Source organism: Mauremys mutica, chromosome 15 (assembly GCF_020497125.1).
Source record: "Mauremys mutica isolate MM-2020 ecotype Southern chromosome 15, ASM2049712v1, whole genome shotgun sequence".
Classification (NCBI taxonomy): Eukaryota; Metazoa; Chordata; order Testudines; family Geoemydidae; genus Mauremys; species Mauremys mutica.
Window position 1 is genome coordinate 2,792,264 of NC_059086.1, and position 17,494 is coordinate 2,809,757.

The 17,494-nt window shown below is 66.4% G+C and overlaps 1 protein-coding gene across 2 annotated transcripts; it reads right to left on the reverse strand.

Moving 5' to 3' along the window:
- Window positions 1-380: 380 nt before the first annotated feature.
- RASGRP4 (RAS guanyl releasing protein 4) lies at window positions 381-15,082 on the reverse strand. 2 transcript variants are annotated; one of them, XM_044989308.1, is made up of 17 exons: window positions 14,874-15,082; window positions 10,408-10,598; window positions 9,132-9,237; window positions 8,857-8,919; window positions 8,452-8,580; window positions 7,545-7,686; window positions 6,852-7,025; window positions 6,189-6,305; window positions 5,673-5,945; window positions 4,930-5,010; window positions 4,273-4,377; window positions 3,232-3,341; window positions 2,900-3,044; window positions 2,400-2,436; window positions 1,963-2,097; window positions 1,210-1,430; window positions 381-1,016 (listed from the first exon to the last, which is right to left on the reverse strand). In XM_044989308.1, the coding sequence occupies exons 1-17, from the start codon at window positions 14,894-14,896 to the stop codon at window positions 816-818; spliced, it is 2,253 nt and encodes a 750-aa protein (XP_044845243.1). In that variant the 5' UTR covers window positions 14,897-15,082; the 3' UTR covers window positions 381-815. The 2 variants fall into 2 exon arrangements, with proteins under 2 accessions (XP_044845243.1, XP_044845244.1); XM_044989309.1 differs by lacking the exon at window positions 14,874-15,082 and adding an exon at window positions 14,466-14,661 and having other exon boundaries at window positions 382-1,016.
- Between the last annotated feature and the right edge of the window lie 2,412 nt (window positions 15,083-17,494).

Genomic DNA, 17,494 nt, shown 5'->3' on the forward strand with positions numbered 1-17,494 from the left:
AAGCAAAAGGCTGCTCCAGCAGACGCGCCGGTGTGCGGGGAGGGGGTTTGGCCGCACCCGCGGGGGCTGCAGCCGGGGAGCGTGAGGTGGGTTTGGGCCAAGCAGAGAGGGGCCGTGTGAGAGTCCCCCGGGCCCCGACCCGGCAGTGCTGCACCCCTCTCCCCAGCCCGGGGCTCCCCTCCCCCAACAGCTCTGCCGATGCCCCCTCCTGGGAGGGGACCAGGTGCATGGAGAGGGTGGAGCTGGGCTGGAGCTCTGAGCTGGCCTCACCCTGGCCCCTTGATCCCCTTCCCCCCCTAAGTGCAGGGAGTGGACCCCAGGCCCCGTTCACCTCTCCCCACAGCCGACGGGCAGTGACTCCATTGGCGTCAAGGGACCCGAATCCTGGGGTTCAGGGCTTTTGACTTTCAGGGGGTTGTTTGGGGATCCCCCCGTCATGCTCGTTGTTACCCCGGGCGATGCTGATGGACGCTCTCGCCGGTACCCCGCCCCCATCTCCATAATTATCTTCACAGCCTAACAAAGGCCAGGAGGGGAAACTGAGGCAAGGCCGGCGGCGGAGCGGTCGACAGGCGCCCGGCAACGCGGTGGCCTGGAGCAGAGAGGGGGCCGCTGTTGTCCTCGCCCAGGCCTGGCAAAGATGCATTCCCTTTATTGGGGCCGTGCCCAGGTATAGTCCGGGATCGTGGGTGCCCAGCTTGGCTTGCAGGGGCCGGAGGGCGTGGGATTGCGCCGCCGGCTTTGAGTCCCTTGGCGGTGCCGGGCGACGCGGGCGCTCTGGGAGCCGGAGGGGGCGAGCGGCGAGTCCGGCCGGTTCATGCCTTGGAGTCGCGCTGCAGGTGCAGGGAGTCCATCCCTTCCAGGAGCAGGGTGAGCGAAGCCTGGCCGTGCCCCCCCTCCTCCACCTTGCCCCGGCGCCCCTCGGCCTCGCCCGTCAGCAGCCGCCCGTTCTCCGCCTCCAGCTGGGCGTTGCGGCAGTGCAGGCCGATGTTCTCCAGCAGCAGCTGGTTCCGCTCCTGCAGTGGGGGGGAGCAGAGTCCCAGGGGGGTGGGTTGGGGGGCCAGAGCAGGGACCCTGCAGAGCTGTGCAAGGGAAGCCCCCAGCCAGCTCCACCCGTGGGTGGCCCGATTTGCATGCCCAGCCACGTGGAGGGGGGGCAGGTCTCCAACCTCCCCCATCCCTTATCGTACCCCTGTTTTGGGGTCTCACCTTCTCCATCTCCTGCAGCTGCTCCAGGAGCTTCTGGTCCCTGCTGCAGCCTCCCGCCCCGCCGTGGGGCTCGTGGCCCTCCGCCGTGGGGCTGGTGCCGTCCGTCTGCATCCAGGCGTCCCGGGTGCGCCGCCGCCCGGCTGGCACCCCTGCCAGCACCACGGCCCGCTCCTCCGCCTGCTCGCCCACCGGGGGAAAGGGGAAGGCCTCTTCCTCCGACCCTGCCGTGGCGAGAGGGGGCCCTTTAAATGGGGCTGGCCACGGGCTGTGCCACTGCCTGGGGGGGGGGGGAGATATGGACAGCAACGGGCCGTTCCACTGACCCTGCCACGGGGGGAAACTGGTGGAGAGGGGGCCCTTTAAATGGGGCTGGCCATGGACTGTGCCACTGCCTGGGGCGGGGGGAGATAGGGACAGCAACGGGCCGTTCCACTGACCCTGCCACGGGGGGGAAACGGGTGGAGAGGGGGCCCTTTAAATGGGGCTGGCCACGGGCTGTGCCACTGCCTGGAAGGAGGGGGGGAGACAGTACAGAGTGTTTCACTGAACCAGTAAAAGCGGGGAGGGGAGTGTTGGCATGTTTGTGGCCATTTAAAATGGATCATGCCACGGGCCAGTCCACTGCCTTGGGGGGGAAGAGGGGAGGCCCACGGGTTGTTCCACTGTCCTGGTGAGGGCAGGAGGGGGAGGGACTGTTCCATTGTTGGAGAGAGGGGAGGGAGTAGCATGAAGATTCCCCCCCCCCCCGCATACCTGAGCTGGGGTGCTGCGTGGCGGCAGGCGTGGCGGCACGGGGCGTGCCCCCCTCGGAGGCTCTGGCGTGGAACCTCTTCTTGCACTCCAGCTCCACCAGGTCTTTGCACTGCTTGTGGCAGCTCATGCCACAGTCTGGGGGGCGGGGTGAAGACACAGGATGTAAGCTGGGGGGCCTGGCATTACCCCCCCATCTAGGGGGAACCCAGCCCTCCCACTGCCTGCAAGGCCAGGAGAATCCCTCTCCGTGGTGAGCAGTGCAGGGCTCAGGACACACAGCTGTGCAGTGCTATCTCCAGCCAGCAGGGGGCAGCGCTCAGGCGGAGGGGCACATACACCCTGCCCCAGGGGCTGCTTAGTCCCATGGGCCCATTGCCCCTCCCTAGCCCTGTTACCAGCATTCTCCCCCCACGTCGCCCCATCAGGGCTGCACTTACCCCGACATCTGTACCCCTGCTTGGAGACACCCCAGAGCTAGAGGAGAGAGAGCGGAGCCTGTTAGCCGCAGCCTTTGGGGGGGGGGGTTGCATTGTCCCTGTAGAGGGGGGAGGAGATTTTGCAATGGGGGGGGATTGCTGGGGCGGGACCCCCACACACATTGGCACTGTCCGTGAATATAGGGGATGTCTAGGGGGACAATGGGTGGGGGGGGGGGTAACCTCCCCCACTGCTGCCCCCTGGGAGAGTGATGTGGGGCAGGGTCTCCAGCAGGCCTGGGATGTGGGGCACCCCATCCCGGCTGCTGGGGGGCAGGGTCTCCAGCAGGTCTGGGATTTGGGGCACCCCTGTCCTGGCTGCTGGGGGGCAGGGTCTCCGGCAGGTCTGGGATTTGGGGCACCCCTGTCCTGGCTGCTGGGGGGCAGGGTCTACGGCAGGTCTGGGATTTGGGGCACCCCTGTCCCAGCTGCTGGGGACGCTGTGGAACATGGTCACTTACGAAGCCGTTGCAGCTGTGGCAGAAGGTGGGTTTCTTGAAGGTGGCCTCCTGGAAGTCGTGCAGGAAGCCGAGGCCCAGCTTGGAGAAGACGGCGCAGGCCCGCATGAAGTAGTCGGTGATCTCCTGGCGGCTGTAGGGTCCCTCGCTGCCGGGGGGGAACGGGATAGTGAGGGGGCTGCCTCGGAAACGGGGGTAGGAGGGAGTGATACTGACAAAGAGGCCTTGTGGGGGAAACTGAGGCACAGAGCCAGGGAGCGACTTGCAGTGAGTCAGAGCTGGGGATAGAACCCAGGCGTCCTGGCTCCCAGCCGCCTCCCCCGGCACACACTCACCGGTCTTTCCCCAGGCCGTAGTAGGAGAAGGGGAAACTGGCCACAATCTTTTCAAAGTCCTCGGGGGAGATGCAGCCGCGCTGGTCGTGGTCGTAATTCTTAAATACAGACTGGGGGGCGGGGGGAGAGGAGCATTAACTTGTGGCAGCACAGCCTTGGCCTGTCCCCAACACCCCCTGGGAGCCCCCCCTCGATCTAGGGTGACACCCCATTCTGACCTGTCAGCCCTGCCGGGTGGGGTGGGGTGTGGCTGGGGGGAATTGCTTTGTGTCTCGGCATCAAATGGACAGATACCCCCCCCCCTTTTCCTGCTGGGGGTGGGCCGAATCCTATACGGTCCTGAGTGCACCCCCTCCCCTGAGACAGGCTGCAGGTGGCCGTGACTGGGCCGTATAAAGGGATAACAACCTCACTGCTGCAGCCAGCCAGGGGAGCTGCTCCCCTGAAGGGCCCTGGTTTGAGTCCTGCCTAGTCCCCGCCCGGGGGCTGGGCCCGGCGCACGGGGCCGCAAGAGGAGCTGGGCCCTGGCGGACGCCCCCTGCCCATGTGGGGTTGGGCCCTGGGAAGTGGTGGGGCTGGCTAGAGCCGGCTGATGCCTTTGCTGCTGCCCTGGGAGGGGAATGGGGGTGATGCACACCGTGACACGCCCCCCGGTGACTGCACACCGTGACACGCCATGGCAACTCCACACCATGACGCCCCATGGTGACTGCACACCGTGACACGCCCCCCGGTGACTGCACACCATGACATGCTCCCCGGCAACTGCACACCGTGACACACCCCATGACAACTGCACACCATGACACCCCCCCTGGCAACTGCACACCGTAACCATGACACGCCATGGCAACTGCACACTGTGACACGCCCCCGGCAACTGCACACCTATCCAACACACGTGGCAAATGCACCCCACGCCCAGCTGGGGCCTTGGCACAGGGCAGATGCCCCCTGCTGGCTTGGGGGCAGGTAGCTACCGGCCGTGTTACGCTGCCCAAGGCCCAGGGGGCTGCGCTGGGGGGTGGGCGCCTGGCTCACCTCCACCATCTGCTGGACGTGTTTGCTGATGGTGAGCCGGTCCGGTTTCGGGGCCACGCCCGGCGCCCACTCCACCACCACGGGGGGCTTGAAGGGTGTGACCGGCTGCGGGAGGGCAGAAGACGGAGGGTCAGACACGAGTGCCTCGAAAGAGGGAGAGGAGGGGGTGGCAAAGGGGGGGGGGTTCTTGGGTTTTTCTGTGTGTCCCAGGGGGTTGCATGCAGAGGGGGTGGGACTCAGTGTCCCCGGGTGTTACTGGTTTAATGAGGGGAGGGGAGAGGGACCCCGGGACCCCGGCCGATGGGCTGGAGGATGGAGACCCCAGCGGCTGGTGACCTGGAGACGCAGCTCAGGAGTCGCAGCCGGTTGTGGCCAGTGGGGGACAATGGGCTGCGGGGAGAGGACCCCGGGGACCTGACCAGCCGGTTCCAGCCAGAGGAGGGCGGAGAGGAGTGGAGACCCAGGCGACCCTGTTTACTGGAGAGGACAATGGACAGAGGCTCCGGGAGGCGGAGGGGCCTGACCCGGAGGGAGAGTGGCCCCCCGGGAAGGGCTGTCGCACTGAAGGGGATTCCCCATGGGGCCACGAGTGGGCCCAACCTGTGAGTCCGTGACAGAGCGTTGGGGGGGTCCCCGTTCAGCTCCCCCCCAGCTTACCAGGGACTTGGGGCAGCGGGGTTCCCGGGCGTAGGAGAGCTCGTAGATTTCGTCGTCCGTGTAGTACAGGTCGAGGGAGAGCTGGGGGCAGAGAATGGGGTTAGAGGGTCCTGCTGGGAATGGCCTTCCCGTACCTACTGGAGAGGGGGTAACGGGCTGGGCTGGGATCGCTGCCCCCTGCTAGCCAGGGGCCGAGCCCTTTGCACGGGGTGCAGGCGTGCGATGGCACGGGGGGGGGGTAATTGTGCGATTGCACCACTGTTCCCTGCTGGCAGGTCTGTGTGTGCTGCCACGCTCGGCTCGCTGGGCACAGCGAGTGTGTGCGCATTTGCACCAGCGCCCTGTTTGCACGTGTGGTGGGGGAAGCTAGCCAGTGCCCTGGTGCACCTGACCCACTGCTCCCTGCAGGGCGGGGGGGGGAGGAAGACAGCTGGATGCAGCCCTGTGACTGGCAGGTTGGGGGAAGGGGAGATCTGGGGCATTCCCCTGAGCCCCACCCCCCCCTGACTCCTCTTGCACCTACACCATCTTGCACACCCACCCTTGCACACTTCTGCCCATTGCACACCCAGCCGCTTGCACATTAAATCCTGGCCTGTCACACATCTCACACCACCCTCCTCGCACTCCCAGCCCCACCCACTTCCGCACCTCACCCCCAGTCTCCTGCACACCCAACCATACCCCCTTGCACGACCAGCCCCGCTCTCTCGCACGCCGGCTCCGGGGGAGGGAGGGCTCACCGTGAGCAGGTGCACCAGGTCCTTGTTGGCGGCGAAGGGCGGCGTGGCCTGCTGCAGCGCCTGCAGCTCCTGCGCCTGCTGGTACAGGCCCTGCAGCTTGCTGAGGTTCAGCTGCCCCCCCAGGCGGTCGGGCAGGGCCTCGTGCAGGGACACCAGGTCCTTGAGGTGCACCCCCACGATGGGGATCTTGAACCCGCTGCACTCGCCGTAGGCCCGCCGGTAGGCGCCGTAGTTGCAGCAGGAGGAGAGCAGCTCGGTCATCTCCGCCAGCGTCTGGGGGGCAGGGCGGGGCGGGGGAGAAGTCAGAGATCAGGCCCCCAGCCCCAGCTCTGCGGAGGCCCCTGGCTGGGGGGGGGGCGGCCCCCATGTGGGGAGGAGGAGAAATGGCCCTGGGGGGCGAGCGATGGTCGGGGGGGCAGCTGGGACCCCCCCCCCCTCGCTAGCTAGGGCCAGTTGTAGGGGAGCTGTCAAGGGCGCCCCGGGGGGTTGTGGGTGCGCGGGGCGGCCTGGGCCCACCTTGGTGACCTCCTGCGGCAGCAGCGCGTGGGTGTCCTTCAGGCGGGAGATCGCGCTGTGGCACAGGCCGCCCAGCACCGCCATCAGCGTGTTGAAGTTCTGCAGCTGGCGCAGCTTCTGCGGGGGAGAGAGTTGGGGGGGGGAGTCAGGCATCTGGCCCAGTGTCCTCCCCCCCCAATCCGGCTCAGGGCCGGCCCCCCGGCTCCAACTACCCAGGCCCCTGCTGTGTCACATGTGCACACTTCCACGCACACGTGCTCATGCACGTGTACTCCCTTGCACACACGAGTATTTTCATGCACATACCCTTGCACACTCATGCCCTTGCGCTGCCTCACACACGTATAGATGTGCACACGCCTGTACTTTCCTGCATGCACCCTCTCATGCCCTCTCACACACACTTGTGCATGCACACACGCGCATGCATGCACACACCCATGCACACCCACATGCATGTAGACACACCTGCACTGTCACACGCACCTCCGTGCATTCACACACACGCCCCTGCATGCACATGCACACGTTCACATGTGCGTGCTCACGCAACCCCCTGGCACGCCCCGATTCCCCCACCCCTCCTGGGCCTGCTTCCCCCTTCCCCACAGTGCCCCCTTCAGCCCCCATCCCCGGTGGCAGCTAGCAGGAGGGCACCCTCACCTGTGTGACGCGGATGAATTTGGTGAAGACCTCGGCTCGCTGCTGCGGCGTGGGCCGGTTGAGGATCATGACCTGCACCCACTGGGAGATGCTGTTGCAAAGGGCCACAGAGCGTTCCAGGGCCAGGTTTTCCCGCACGGAGCCCTGCAGCACGTAGCTCCTGTAATCCACGTACTGCCCAGGGCAGCGGGGAGAGAGGGAGAGACGGAGGGGAACTCAGTAACCGAGGCAGCCATTCCACCGAGCTGCTCTCCGACCCGGGGAGGCAGAGCTGGCCGAGGCCGAGGAGCTGGTGTCAGTAGTGGGATCCACTGAGCTGCTCTGCAGGGGCTGGTGGGAGAAGTGGGATCTACGCTGCCGCTCTCCGACCCGGGGAGGCAGAGCTGGCCGAGGCCCAGGGGCTGGTGTTAGCAGTGGGATCCACTGAGCTGCTCTGCAGGGGCTGGTGGGAGCAGTGGGATCTACGCTGCCGCTCTCCGACCCGGGGAGGCAGAGCTGGCCGAGGCCCAGGGGCTGGTGTTAGCAGTGGGATCTCTCCTGACCCTTCCTCTTTCCAGCGCTGCTCAATCCCTCCGGCGCGAGCTTAGCGCGATCGCCGCTGGTGCAGCCATTCGCCCCAAAGAGGCGTGGGCGGGGGGGCCGGGGAGGCTGCAGGGGGCAGGCGAGGCGCAGGGCCGGGGGCAGGGCGCTCACCGAGATGCGGCAGAAGGCTTTGAACTCCAGGTAGCTGAGGTGCTCGGCCAGCTCCGCCGCGTCCAGGTGGTCGAAGAGCAGAGACACTTTCCGCTTCTTGTTGCAGCTGGGGCTGCTCTGGTAGCTGAGCTTGCGGGTCCAGCTGCGAGGGGGGGGGCAGGTTAGACGGGCCGGGGCACTGGTGCCTGCACAATCGCCCCCTGTCTGTGCAGGCCCCACATACCGGTGCACACACACCCCATGGGCCCATGCACACCCACACCCTGTGTGCAAACACACTCACTCGTGCACACCCCACACACTGGTGCACACACACCCATGTGCCCAGGCACACCTACACCGCACACACTCGTGCACACACCCCCATGTGCCCGTGCACACCTACACCCTGTGCACAAACACACTCGTGCACACCCCGCACACTGGTGCACACACACCCACGTGCCTGTGCACACCTATACCCCATGTACAAATACACTCACTTGTGTACACCCTGCACACTGGTGCACACCCACCCACGTGCCCAGGCATACCTACACCCTGCACACTGGTGCACACCCCACACACTGGTGCACACACCCCATGTGCCCGTGCACACCTACACCCTGTGCACAAACACACTCGTGCACACCCCACACACTTGTGCACACCCCCATGTGCCCATTCACACCTACACCCCATGCACAAACACACTCACTTGTGTACACCCTGCACACTTGTGCATGCACCCCCATGTGCCTAGGCACACCCACACCCTGTGCACAAACACACTCACCTGTGCCCAGCCCCACCCACCTATGCAATCCTACCATCTCCAGATGCCCGGGCACAGGGCCCGTGGGGAGGGCAGGGATGTGGGGGAAGGGGAGGCAGGGAGCAGGAGTGGCCAGGCAGGGTCTGTCCTTACACGTGGGTCGTGTCCGCTGGCTGGCACCGCCCATGGGCCTTGGCCTGCACGGCCTGCCAGAGCTCGCCCATGGCCTCCTCCAGCCGGGGCTCCAGGCGAAAGGCCTCGGGGTGATGCGTGATCCAGTACCTGGGGGGGCAGGGAGCGCGGGGCGGGTTAGGGCATCGGCTGCAGGGGGGGCAGGGAGCGTTGGAGGAGGAGGGGGAGCACTGGGGGAACGGGGTGCATTGGAGGGGTTGGGAATGTTGGTGTGTGGGGGCAGCGGGGGGCAGGGGAGCGATGGGGGGATGCGGGGTGGGGGAGCAGTGGGGGAGGGGGGAGCGATGGGGAGCAGTGGGGGGCACAGAGGGAGCAGTGGGGGAGGGGGGAGCGATGGGGGAGCAGTGGGGGGCGGGGGGCTCGCACCTGACGAAGTTGCAGATCCGTTGGCGTCTTTCCATCTGACCCTCCCCAGACGCCTCCCGGTAGGTGGCTGCGAGTTAAGGCTCCATCCCCCTTGGAATCCCCGGGAATAGAACCCAGGAGTCCTGAGAGCCCCCCCGCCGCCCCCCCGGCTTGCAGCGCCCCCTGCTGGGGGTGACCCGCCCCCCTCAGTGCAGCGCCCAGGGGCCCCTCCCTGCCCCAGCCCGAGCTCAGCCCCCTCCCGGCCTGGCCGGGCCCCGGGCCGCGGGGGAGGATATAGCGCCAGCAGGCAGCGGGCGAGGTCAGCCGAGGGCACCACCCAGCTGTGCACGGTCAGGGTCATGTTCACCGTGTAGTCGCTCCGGCACAGGCTCCCGTCCAGGTCTGGGGAGGCAAAGGCAGGGGAAGGGTTAACGGCACCGGGGGGGGGGGGCGGTGAGGACCAGTAATGGGGCAGGGGGGACATTGGCCGCATGGGACGGGGCAGCTGGATTCCACCCCATTGGGAGTCACAGGTTCTCAGCCCTTCTCCTCTGGTGGGGGGGGGGGGGTAACTGGCAGGGCAGGGGGCTGCGGGTCGGGAGTGAGGGGCACCGGCAGAGCTGGGGGCGGCTGGGCTGGGTACCAGGGGGCTGCGGGTCGGGAGTGAGGGGCACCGGCAGAGCTGGGGGGGGCTGGGCTGGGTACCAGGGGGCTGCGGGTCGGGAGTGAGGGGCACTGGCAGAGCTGGCGGGGGCTGGGCTGGGTACCAGGGGGCTGCGGGTCGGGAGTGAGGGGCACCAGCAGAGCTGCGGGGGGCTGGGCTGAGTACCAGGGGGCTGCGGGTCGGGAGTGAGGGGCACCGGCAGAGCTGGCGGGGGCTGGGCTGGGTACCAGGGGGCTGCGGGTCCGGAGTGAGGGGCACCGGCAGAGCTGGGGGGGGGCGGGGCGGGGCGCGGGGGGGCTGCGGGTCAGGAGGGAGGGGCACCGGCAGAGCTGCGGGGGGCTGGGCGGGGTCCCTGGGGGCTGCGGGTCGGGAGTGAGGGGCACCGGCAGAGCTGGGGTGCCCAGGGCGGGGGTACCAGGGGCCTGCGGGTCGGGAGTGAGGGGCACCGGCAGAGCTGCGGGGGGCTGGGCTGGGTACCAGGGGGCTGCGGGTCGGGAGTGAGAGGCACCGGCAGAGCTGGCGGGGGCTGGGCTGGCTACCAGGGGGCTGCGGGTCGGGAGTGAGGGGCACCGGCAGAGCTGCGGGGGGCTGGGCTGGGTACCAGGGGGCTGCGGGTCAGGAGTGAGAGGCACCGGCAGAGCTGCGGGGGGCTGGGCTGGGTACCAGGGGGCTGCAGGTCGGGAGTGAGGGGCACCGGCAGAGCTGGCGGGGGCTGGGCTGGGTACCAGGGGGCTGCGGGTCGGGAGTGAGGGGCACCGGCAGAGCTGGCGGGGGCTGGGCTGGGTACCAGGGGGCTGCGGGTCGGGAGTGAGAGGCACCGGCAGAGCTGGGGGAGCCCAGCCCAGAGTACCAGGGGGCTGCGGGTCAGGAGTGAGGGGCACCGGCGGGGGGGCGGGGAGCCCCGTTACCGAAGGAGTTGAGACACTTCTCGATGAGCTGCTCCAGGCTGCAGGTCTTGGTGAGCTCCCCCAGGGCCAGGCTGGCCATGACCGTGTTGATCTCCCTGGGGGTGGGGCAGGTCATTCGACGCCGGCTCTGCCGCGAGCGGATCTTGCCGGGGCTGGGGCTGGCGGGGCCGGGACATTCCACCCGCGACTTCCTGAGAGGGAGGGGGCCAGTCGGAGAGTCATGTCAGGACCAAACCGGCATCCTGGCTCCCAGCCCCCCCCTGCTCTAACCACTAGCCCCCACTCCCCTCCCAGAGCTGGGGAGCGAACCCAGGAGTCCTGGCTCCCAGCCCCCCCCTGCTCTAACCACCAGCCCCCACTCCCCTCCCAGAGCTGGGGAGCGAACCCAGGAGTCCTAGCTCCCAGCCCACCCCCGCTCTAACCACTAGCCCCCACTCCCCTCCCCGAGTTGGGATAGAACCCAGGAGTCCTAGCTCCCAGCCCCCCCCCCGCTCTAACCACTAGCCCCCACTCCCCTCCCCGAGCTGGGGAGAGAACCCAGGAGTCCTGGCTCCCAGCCCCCCCCTGCTCTAACCACTAGCCCCCACTCCCCTCCCCGAGCTGGGAGAGAACCCAGGAGTCCTGGGTCCCAGCCCCCTCCCCCCATCATTAGGCCCGGAGCCCCTCCTGGGCTCCTCGCAGTGCTAAAGCCACATTAAAAGAAAACAAAAAAAAAGGGAAACTGAGGGCAGGAAAGGGGAAGTGTGCAGCTGGCTCTGTCGGCAGCAGAACAGCCCCGCAGGGGCTTCCCCCGGCCTGGCAGACCCGGGGCCCCGGCACACAGGCCCCTCGCTGGCTGGGTCTCCCCCAGAGCCCCCCACCCTGCTAGGGGATTCGGGAGCTGGGCAGCCCGGTGGTTGCCCCGGCACGCGGCTCAAAGTGGCGAGGCCCAGAGACGACCATGGTGCTGGAGCCAGACCCATGCCAGGGTGGGGGAGCCCGGCTGGCGAGGGTTTGCCAGGCAGGCCTGGCACTAATGCAACGAGTAATCGGTAATGCAGGTCGTGTGACACAAGGCGTGTGGGCAGACCGGGCACTGCTGTGGTGGGTGCTTTCCAACCACTACACCCCAGTCCCCTCCCAGAGCCGGGAGAGAACCCAGGAGTCCTGGCTCCCAGCCCCCCTGCTCTGACCACTAGACCCCACTCCCCTCCCAGAGCCAGGAGAGAACCCAGGAGTCCTGTCTCTGAGCCCCCCCCTGCTCTGACCACTAGCCCCCACTCCCCTCCCAGAGCCGGGAGAGAACCCAGGAGTCCTGGCTCCCAGCCCCCCTGCTCTGACCACTAGACCCCACTCCCCTCCCAGAGCCAGGAGAGAACCCAGGAGTCCTGTCTCTGAGCCCCCCCTGCTCTGACCACTAGCCCCCACTCCCCTCCCAGCGCTGGGGAGGGAACCCAGGAGTCCTAGCTCCCAGCCCCCCTGCTCTGACCACTAGCCCCCACTCCCCTCCCAGCCCTGGGGAAGGAACCCAGGAGTCCTGGCTCCCAGCCCCTGCTTTAAGCATGTTTCTCTGTGTTAACCTCACAAGTGGATCCTACAGATTCGGCTCCACATTGGCACCGTTTGGCTCAGCGTTTGCCGTGCCCCTCTTGGACATGGCAGCGCCCCCATGTGCCCCTCTCAGCCCCAAACTCGGGGCGCCCAGAGGGGGGAGCAGCCCTGCAGCCTTCCCGTGCCCGCAAAGCCAGGCTCCGGGCGGCTTCCTGCCCCTTTCCTGGCAGGGGCAGCGGCCCTGCTTCTGCATTTCCAGCAGCCGCATTGCGCCACGGCCCCAGCGCCGGGCCCCCACCCCCCCGTGGGCAGGGCCTGGAGGTGCCCAGAGCCAGTCACTTCCCCCCTCCAGCGCCTCTTGCCCAATCCCCTGCCATGCTGCAGGGCTGCACTGCCGGGAAGGCTGCCGCTGCCTGGTGCTTTGGGGGGCTTCTCTCTGTGCCGCCCAGTGCCCCCGCTCTAACCCCACTCCCCTCCCAGCGCTGGGGAGAGAACCCAGGAGTCCTGGCCCCCAGCCCCCTGCTCTCACCGCTAGACCCCACTCCCCTCCCTGAGCCGGGAGAGAACCCAGGAGTCCTGGCCCCCAGCCCCCTGCTCTCACCGCTAGACCCCACTCCCCTCCCTGAGCCGGGAGAGAACCCAGGAGTCCTGGCTCCCAGCCCCCTGCTCTAGCCACTAAATCCCACTCCCCTCCCAGTGCTGGGGAGAGATCCCAGGAGTCCTGGCTCCCAGCCCCCCGCTCTAACCACTAGACCCCACTCCCCTCCCAGAGCCAGGAGAGAACCCAGGAGTCCTGGCTCCCAGCCCCCTGCTCTAGCCACTAAATCCCACTCCCCTCCCAGCGCTGGGGAGAGAACCCAGGAGTCCTGGCTCCCAGCCCCCTGCTCTAACCACTAGACCCCACTCCCCTCCCAGCGCTGGGGAGAGAACCCAGGAGTCCTGGCTCCCAGCCCCCTGCTCTAGCCACTAGACTCCACTCCCCTCCCAGAGCCCAGACGAGGGACTAGCTGGACAGTAACGGACCTTTTCTCTCTCCAGGTTCTAGCCAAGGTTCTAAGTCACCCTCACAGTCACCAGCTTCTATCATCAGTTCAGTGATCTGCAGCCAGCCTGGCCCCCGGCCCACGTCCCCCCAGCCCCTCTATAGCCAGTCCCACGGCCCAACCAGCCCCTCTACGGCCAGTCCCACCGCCCCCCCAGCCCCCTCTACGGCCAGTCCCACGGCCCAACCAGCCCCTCTATAGCCAGTCCCACGGCCCAACCAGCCCCTCTACGGCCAGTCCCACCGCCCCCCCAGCCCCCTCTACGGCCAGTCCCACAGCCCAACCAGCCCCTCTATCGCCAGTCCCACAGCCCAACCAGCCCCCTCTACGGCCAGTCCCACCGCCCCCCCAGCCCCCTCTACGGCCAGTCCCACAGCCCAACCAGCCCCTCTATAGCCAGTCCCATGGCCCAACCAGCCCCTCTATAGCCAGTCCCACCGCCCAACCATGCCCCTCTACGGCCAGTCCCACCGCCCCCCCAGCCCCCTCTACGGCCAGTCCCACGGCCCAACCAGCCCCCTCTACGGCCAGGCCCACCGCCCCCCCAGCCCCCTCTACGGCCAGTCCCACGGCCCATCCCGCCCCCTCTACGGCCAGTCCCACGGCCCAACCAGCCCCCCTATAGCCAGTCCCACGGCCCAACCAGCCCCCTCTATGGCCAGTCCCACCGCCCCCCCAGCCCCCTCTACGGCCAGTCCCACCGCCCCCCCAGCCCCCTCTACGGCCAGTCCCACGGCCCAACCAGCCCCCCTATAGCCAGTCCCACGGCCCAACCAGCCCCCTCTACGGCCAGTCCCACGGCCTCCCCAGCCCCCCTATAGCCAGTCCCACGGCCCCCCCAGCCCCCCTATAGCCAGTCCCACGGCCCATGGCCCCCCAGCCCCCTCTATGGCCAGTCCCACCGCCCAACCAGCCCCCTCCACGGCCAGTCCCAGGGCCCACTGAACGAGCTCTACAGCCAGTGCAACCAACCAATCCCCTGTCTGCCCGGTGCCCCCAGCAGTGACGCACCGAAGTCTGGGACAGCTGCACCCCCCATGCACCCAGCTCTGGGGATGGTGGTTCTCCCTCCACTCACACCTCACTCAGTGATGGGCTTGGGCAAATGGGCGGCGGGGGGTGGTGTCTCTTCCCTTCCCTTCCCTTCCAGCTAGGATTGCCCAGGAATCTGCAAGCCCTGAGATGCTCAGAAACAGGCAACTAAATCCACCGCCAAGAACAAGATGGGTGGGGGGGACCGGCTGGCTTGTGGGGGGCAGGGAATGGGGCACGGGGCCTGTCCCCTCTAGGCGGCGCTGGCTCTGATCTGGCCCCAGGGCGGGGACTGGCTGGCGCGGGGGGATCGGGAATGGGACCTCCTTTCCCCATAGGCGGCGCTGGTCACAATCCATCCTCAGGTCGGGTCCTCTGGCATAAGCCGACTGTAAGTTCCTGGGCAGCATCCGCTGCAACCCGGTCCCGGGCCCGCAGGGCGGAGCTCCTTACCACGGGGCTGGCTTGGCCGGCCAAGCGTCAGGCTGCTCCCTCTCGTCTCACCAGCCCTCCTGCGCCAGGCCAGCCGAGGCCCGAGCGGCTTCCGACCAGCGCTGCCCCGCCCGGGCCCCTGGCTGCCCCAGGAACATGGCAGAGCCTGTCCCGTGCCCTGCCCCAGAGGTGGCTGCATTCGACGTTCGCCGCCCGCTGGCTGTGGCCGCGGCCAGCCATTGGCAGCGCCATCTCGGGAAGTGAGACGCCGATGTTTGGAGTGGGTGGGTGGGTGGGGGAATCGCTACTGAGCCGACTGAAAAGGAGAAGCCGCGCAGACTGAACCGGCCGCCCGTGGCCACAAGGAAAGCCCCGGCGATGACAGGAGCCAGCGTCTTTCGGCCCGGCCCGGCCCGGCCCCCTGCTTACCTCTTGCTCTCTTTTCTGTTCATGGCCAAGCCGAGCGGGGGCTAGCGAGGGTGTGCGACCGCTCCCCCGGCGTGCAGCTGCTAGGCCCGCTGGCTGGCCTGCCCCGCGGGCATTGGCGTCCTTGTGCACGACAGAAAGAAAAGAAAACTCATGAACAAGCTCCCGGCTGCGGGCCCCGGGGCGGGACCTGTCCTGCGGCCGAGCTGAGTCAAAAGGAACTGGTAACATTTGTGCTGATGGGTGATAAAAAAAGGAACTGGCTTGTATGTGTGATGTCAGGACAGTGGGCTGTGAGAGAGAGACAGAGCGCCAATGTGTCTGTCCACAACAGGGGAAAGAACCCAGGAGTCCTGCCTCTCTTTCCCCCTTTAACCACCTAATCATGCTCCCCTTCCAAATCCAGGAAGAGAACCCAGGAGTCCTGACTCCCGGTCACCTGCTCTAACCACTAGGGCCCATGCCCTACCCAGAACCCATGAGTCCTGATTCTCAGTCCCCCCTGCTCTAACCACTAGGCCCCACTCCTGAGCTGGGACCAGGACCCGGGAGTCCTGACGCCCGGTCACCTGCTCTAACCACTAGACCCCACTCCCCAAGCTGGGAACAGAACCCAGGAGTCCTGACTCCCGGTCACCTGCTCTAACCACGAGACACCACTCCCCGAGCTGGGAACAGGACCCATGAGTCCTGACACCCAGTCACCAGGTTTGATAACTAAACCCCACTCCTCTCCCCGAGCGGCCATTGGCTAATCAGAACTAAACACACTGACCTAGAACCAGTTTTGTCAGCTAAGCCTAACAGAGGCTGAGTCTAGGAGCAGCGCTTTTTCCTTTAGCACTAAGAAGATCATAAGAATAATGACTAGGCAGATGATCAGCTAGTGCCTTTCGTCAGAAAGGAGCCAAATGCTCATTATAAACACTTCATAAATATCACTCAAATGCAGCCACTTCTGGGGCATGGGGAGGGAGCTGTTTACACGGAGATCCCTCACCCAGGACAGAGGTGCAGCCATCTCTGGAGTGGGGCATGGCAGCCATTTATACAGGGAGCCCTCATCCGGCGCTAAGATGCAGCTGCCTCTGGGGTGAGGCACCACAGCAGTTTAACAGCTCACAGCAATGCTGCACAACAGCTTAGAGGAGATGATGACCCCCCGATCTGATTGAGAGTTGAAGAGCGCCTCCTGCTGACCCCGCTCACCTACTCCCCGCAGCGCAGCACCCCTGGCATTGCCGCAGGGTTTGGGGGTCAGCACTGACTGTGGAGGGAGCACTCCCCCTACTGACCACGCACCCTATTCCCTGTCCTTAGAGGACGCCCGTCTGGGCCTGGGTGAGATCCAGCCCAGCTCGCGGGAGCTCGGCTGCTGCGTCTGCAGAAGTGAAGAAAAGGGGCTTTTTTTTTAGCTGAGGGAGGAAGGAAGGAAGAATATATAAAAATGCCGTGGTGAGCGAGAGCGACTGTTCCCCTGGGGCCCTGCGGGGGGTTACGGGGTGTCTGAGAGAGAGAGAGAGAGATAGAGAGAGAGAGAGATGATAGAGGGGGTGTATGGAAGGAGGGATGGATGGACGGGGTGTGTGGGATGGAGGGAGGGATGGATGGGATGGATGGGAAGGAGGGATGGATGGATGGGGTGTATGGGAAGGAGGGATGGATGGATGGGGTGTGTGGGGAAGGAGGGATGGATGGACGGGCTGTATGAGAAGGAGGGATGGATGGACGGGGTGTATGGAAGGAGGGATGGATGGACGGGGTGTGTGGGATGGAGGGATGGATGGATGGGATGGATGGGAAGGAGGGATGGATGGATGGGGTGTGTGGGGAAGGAGGGATGGATGGACGGGCTGTATGAGAAGGAGGGATGGATGGACGGGGTGTATGGAAGGAGGGATGGATGGACGGGGTGTGTGGGATGGAGGGATGGATGGATGGGATGGATGGGAAGGAGGGATGGATGGACAGGGTGTGTGGGAATGGATGGACGGGGTGTATGGGATGGAGGGATGGATGGACGGGGTGTGTGGGAAGGAGGGATGGATGGATGGGATGGATGGGAAGGAGGGATGGATGGACGGGGTGTGTGGGAAGGAGGGATGGATGGATGGGATGGATGGGAAGGAGGGATGGATGGACGAGGTGTATGGGGAAGGAGGGATGGATGGATGGGGTGTATGGAAGGAGGGATGGATGGATGGGGTGTGTGGGAAGGAGGGATGGATGGACGGGGTGTGTGGGGAAGGAGGGATGGATGGATGGGATGGATGGGAAGGAGGGATGGATGGACGGGGTGTATGGGGAAGGAGGGATGGATGGACGGGGTGTGTGGGGAAGGAGGGATGGATGGACGGGGCCGAACCATGGGATGGATGGGAAAGAGGGATGGATGGACGGGATGTATGGGAAGGAGGGATGGATGGACGGGGTGTATGGGAAGGAGGGATGGATGGAGGGGGTGTATGGGATGGAGGGATGGATGGACGAGGTGTGTGGGGAAGGAGGGATGGATGGACGGGGTGTGTGGGAAAGAGGGATGGATGGACGGGGTGTGGTGGGAAGGAGGGATGGATGGACGGGGTGTGTGGGGAAGGAGGGATGGATGGATGGGATGGATGGGA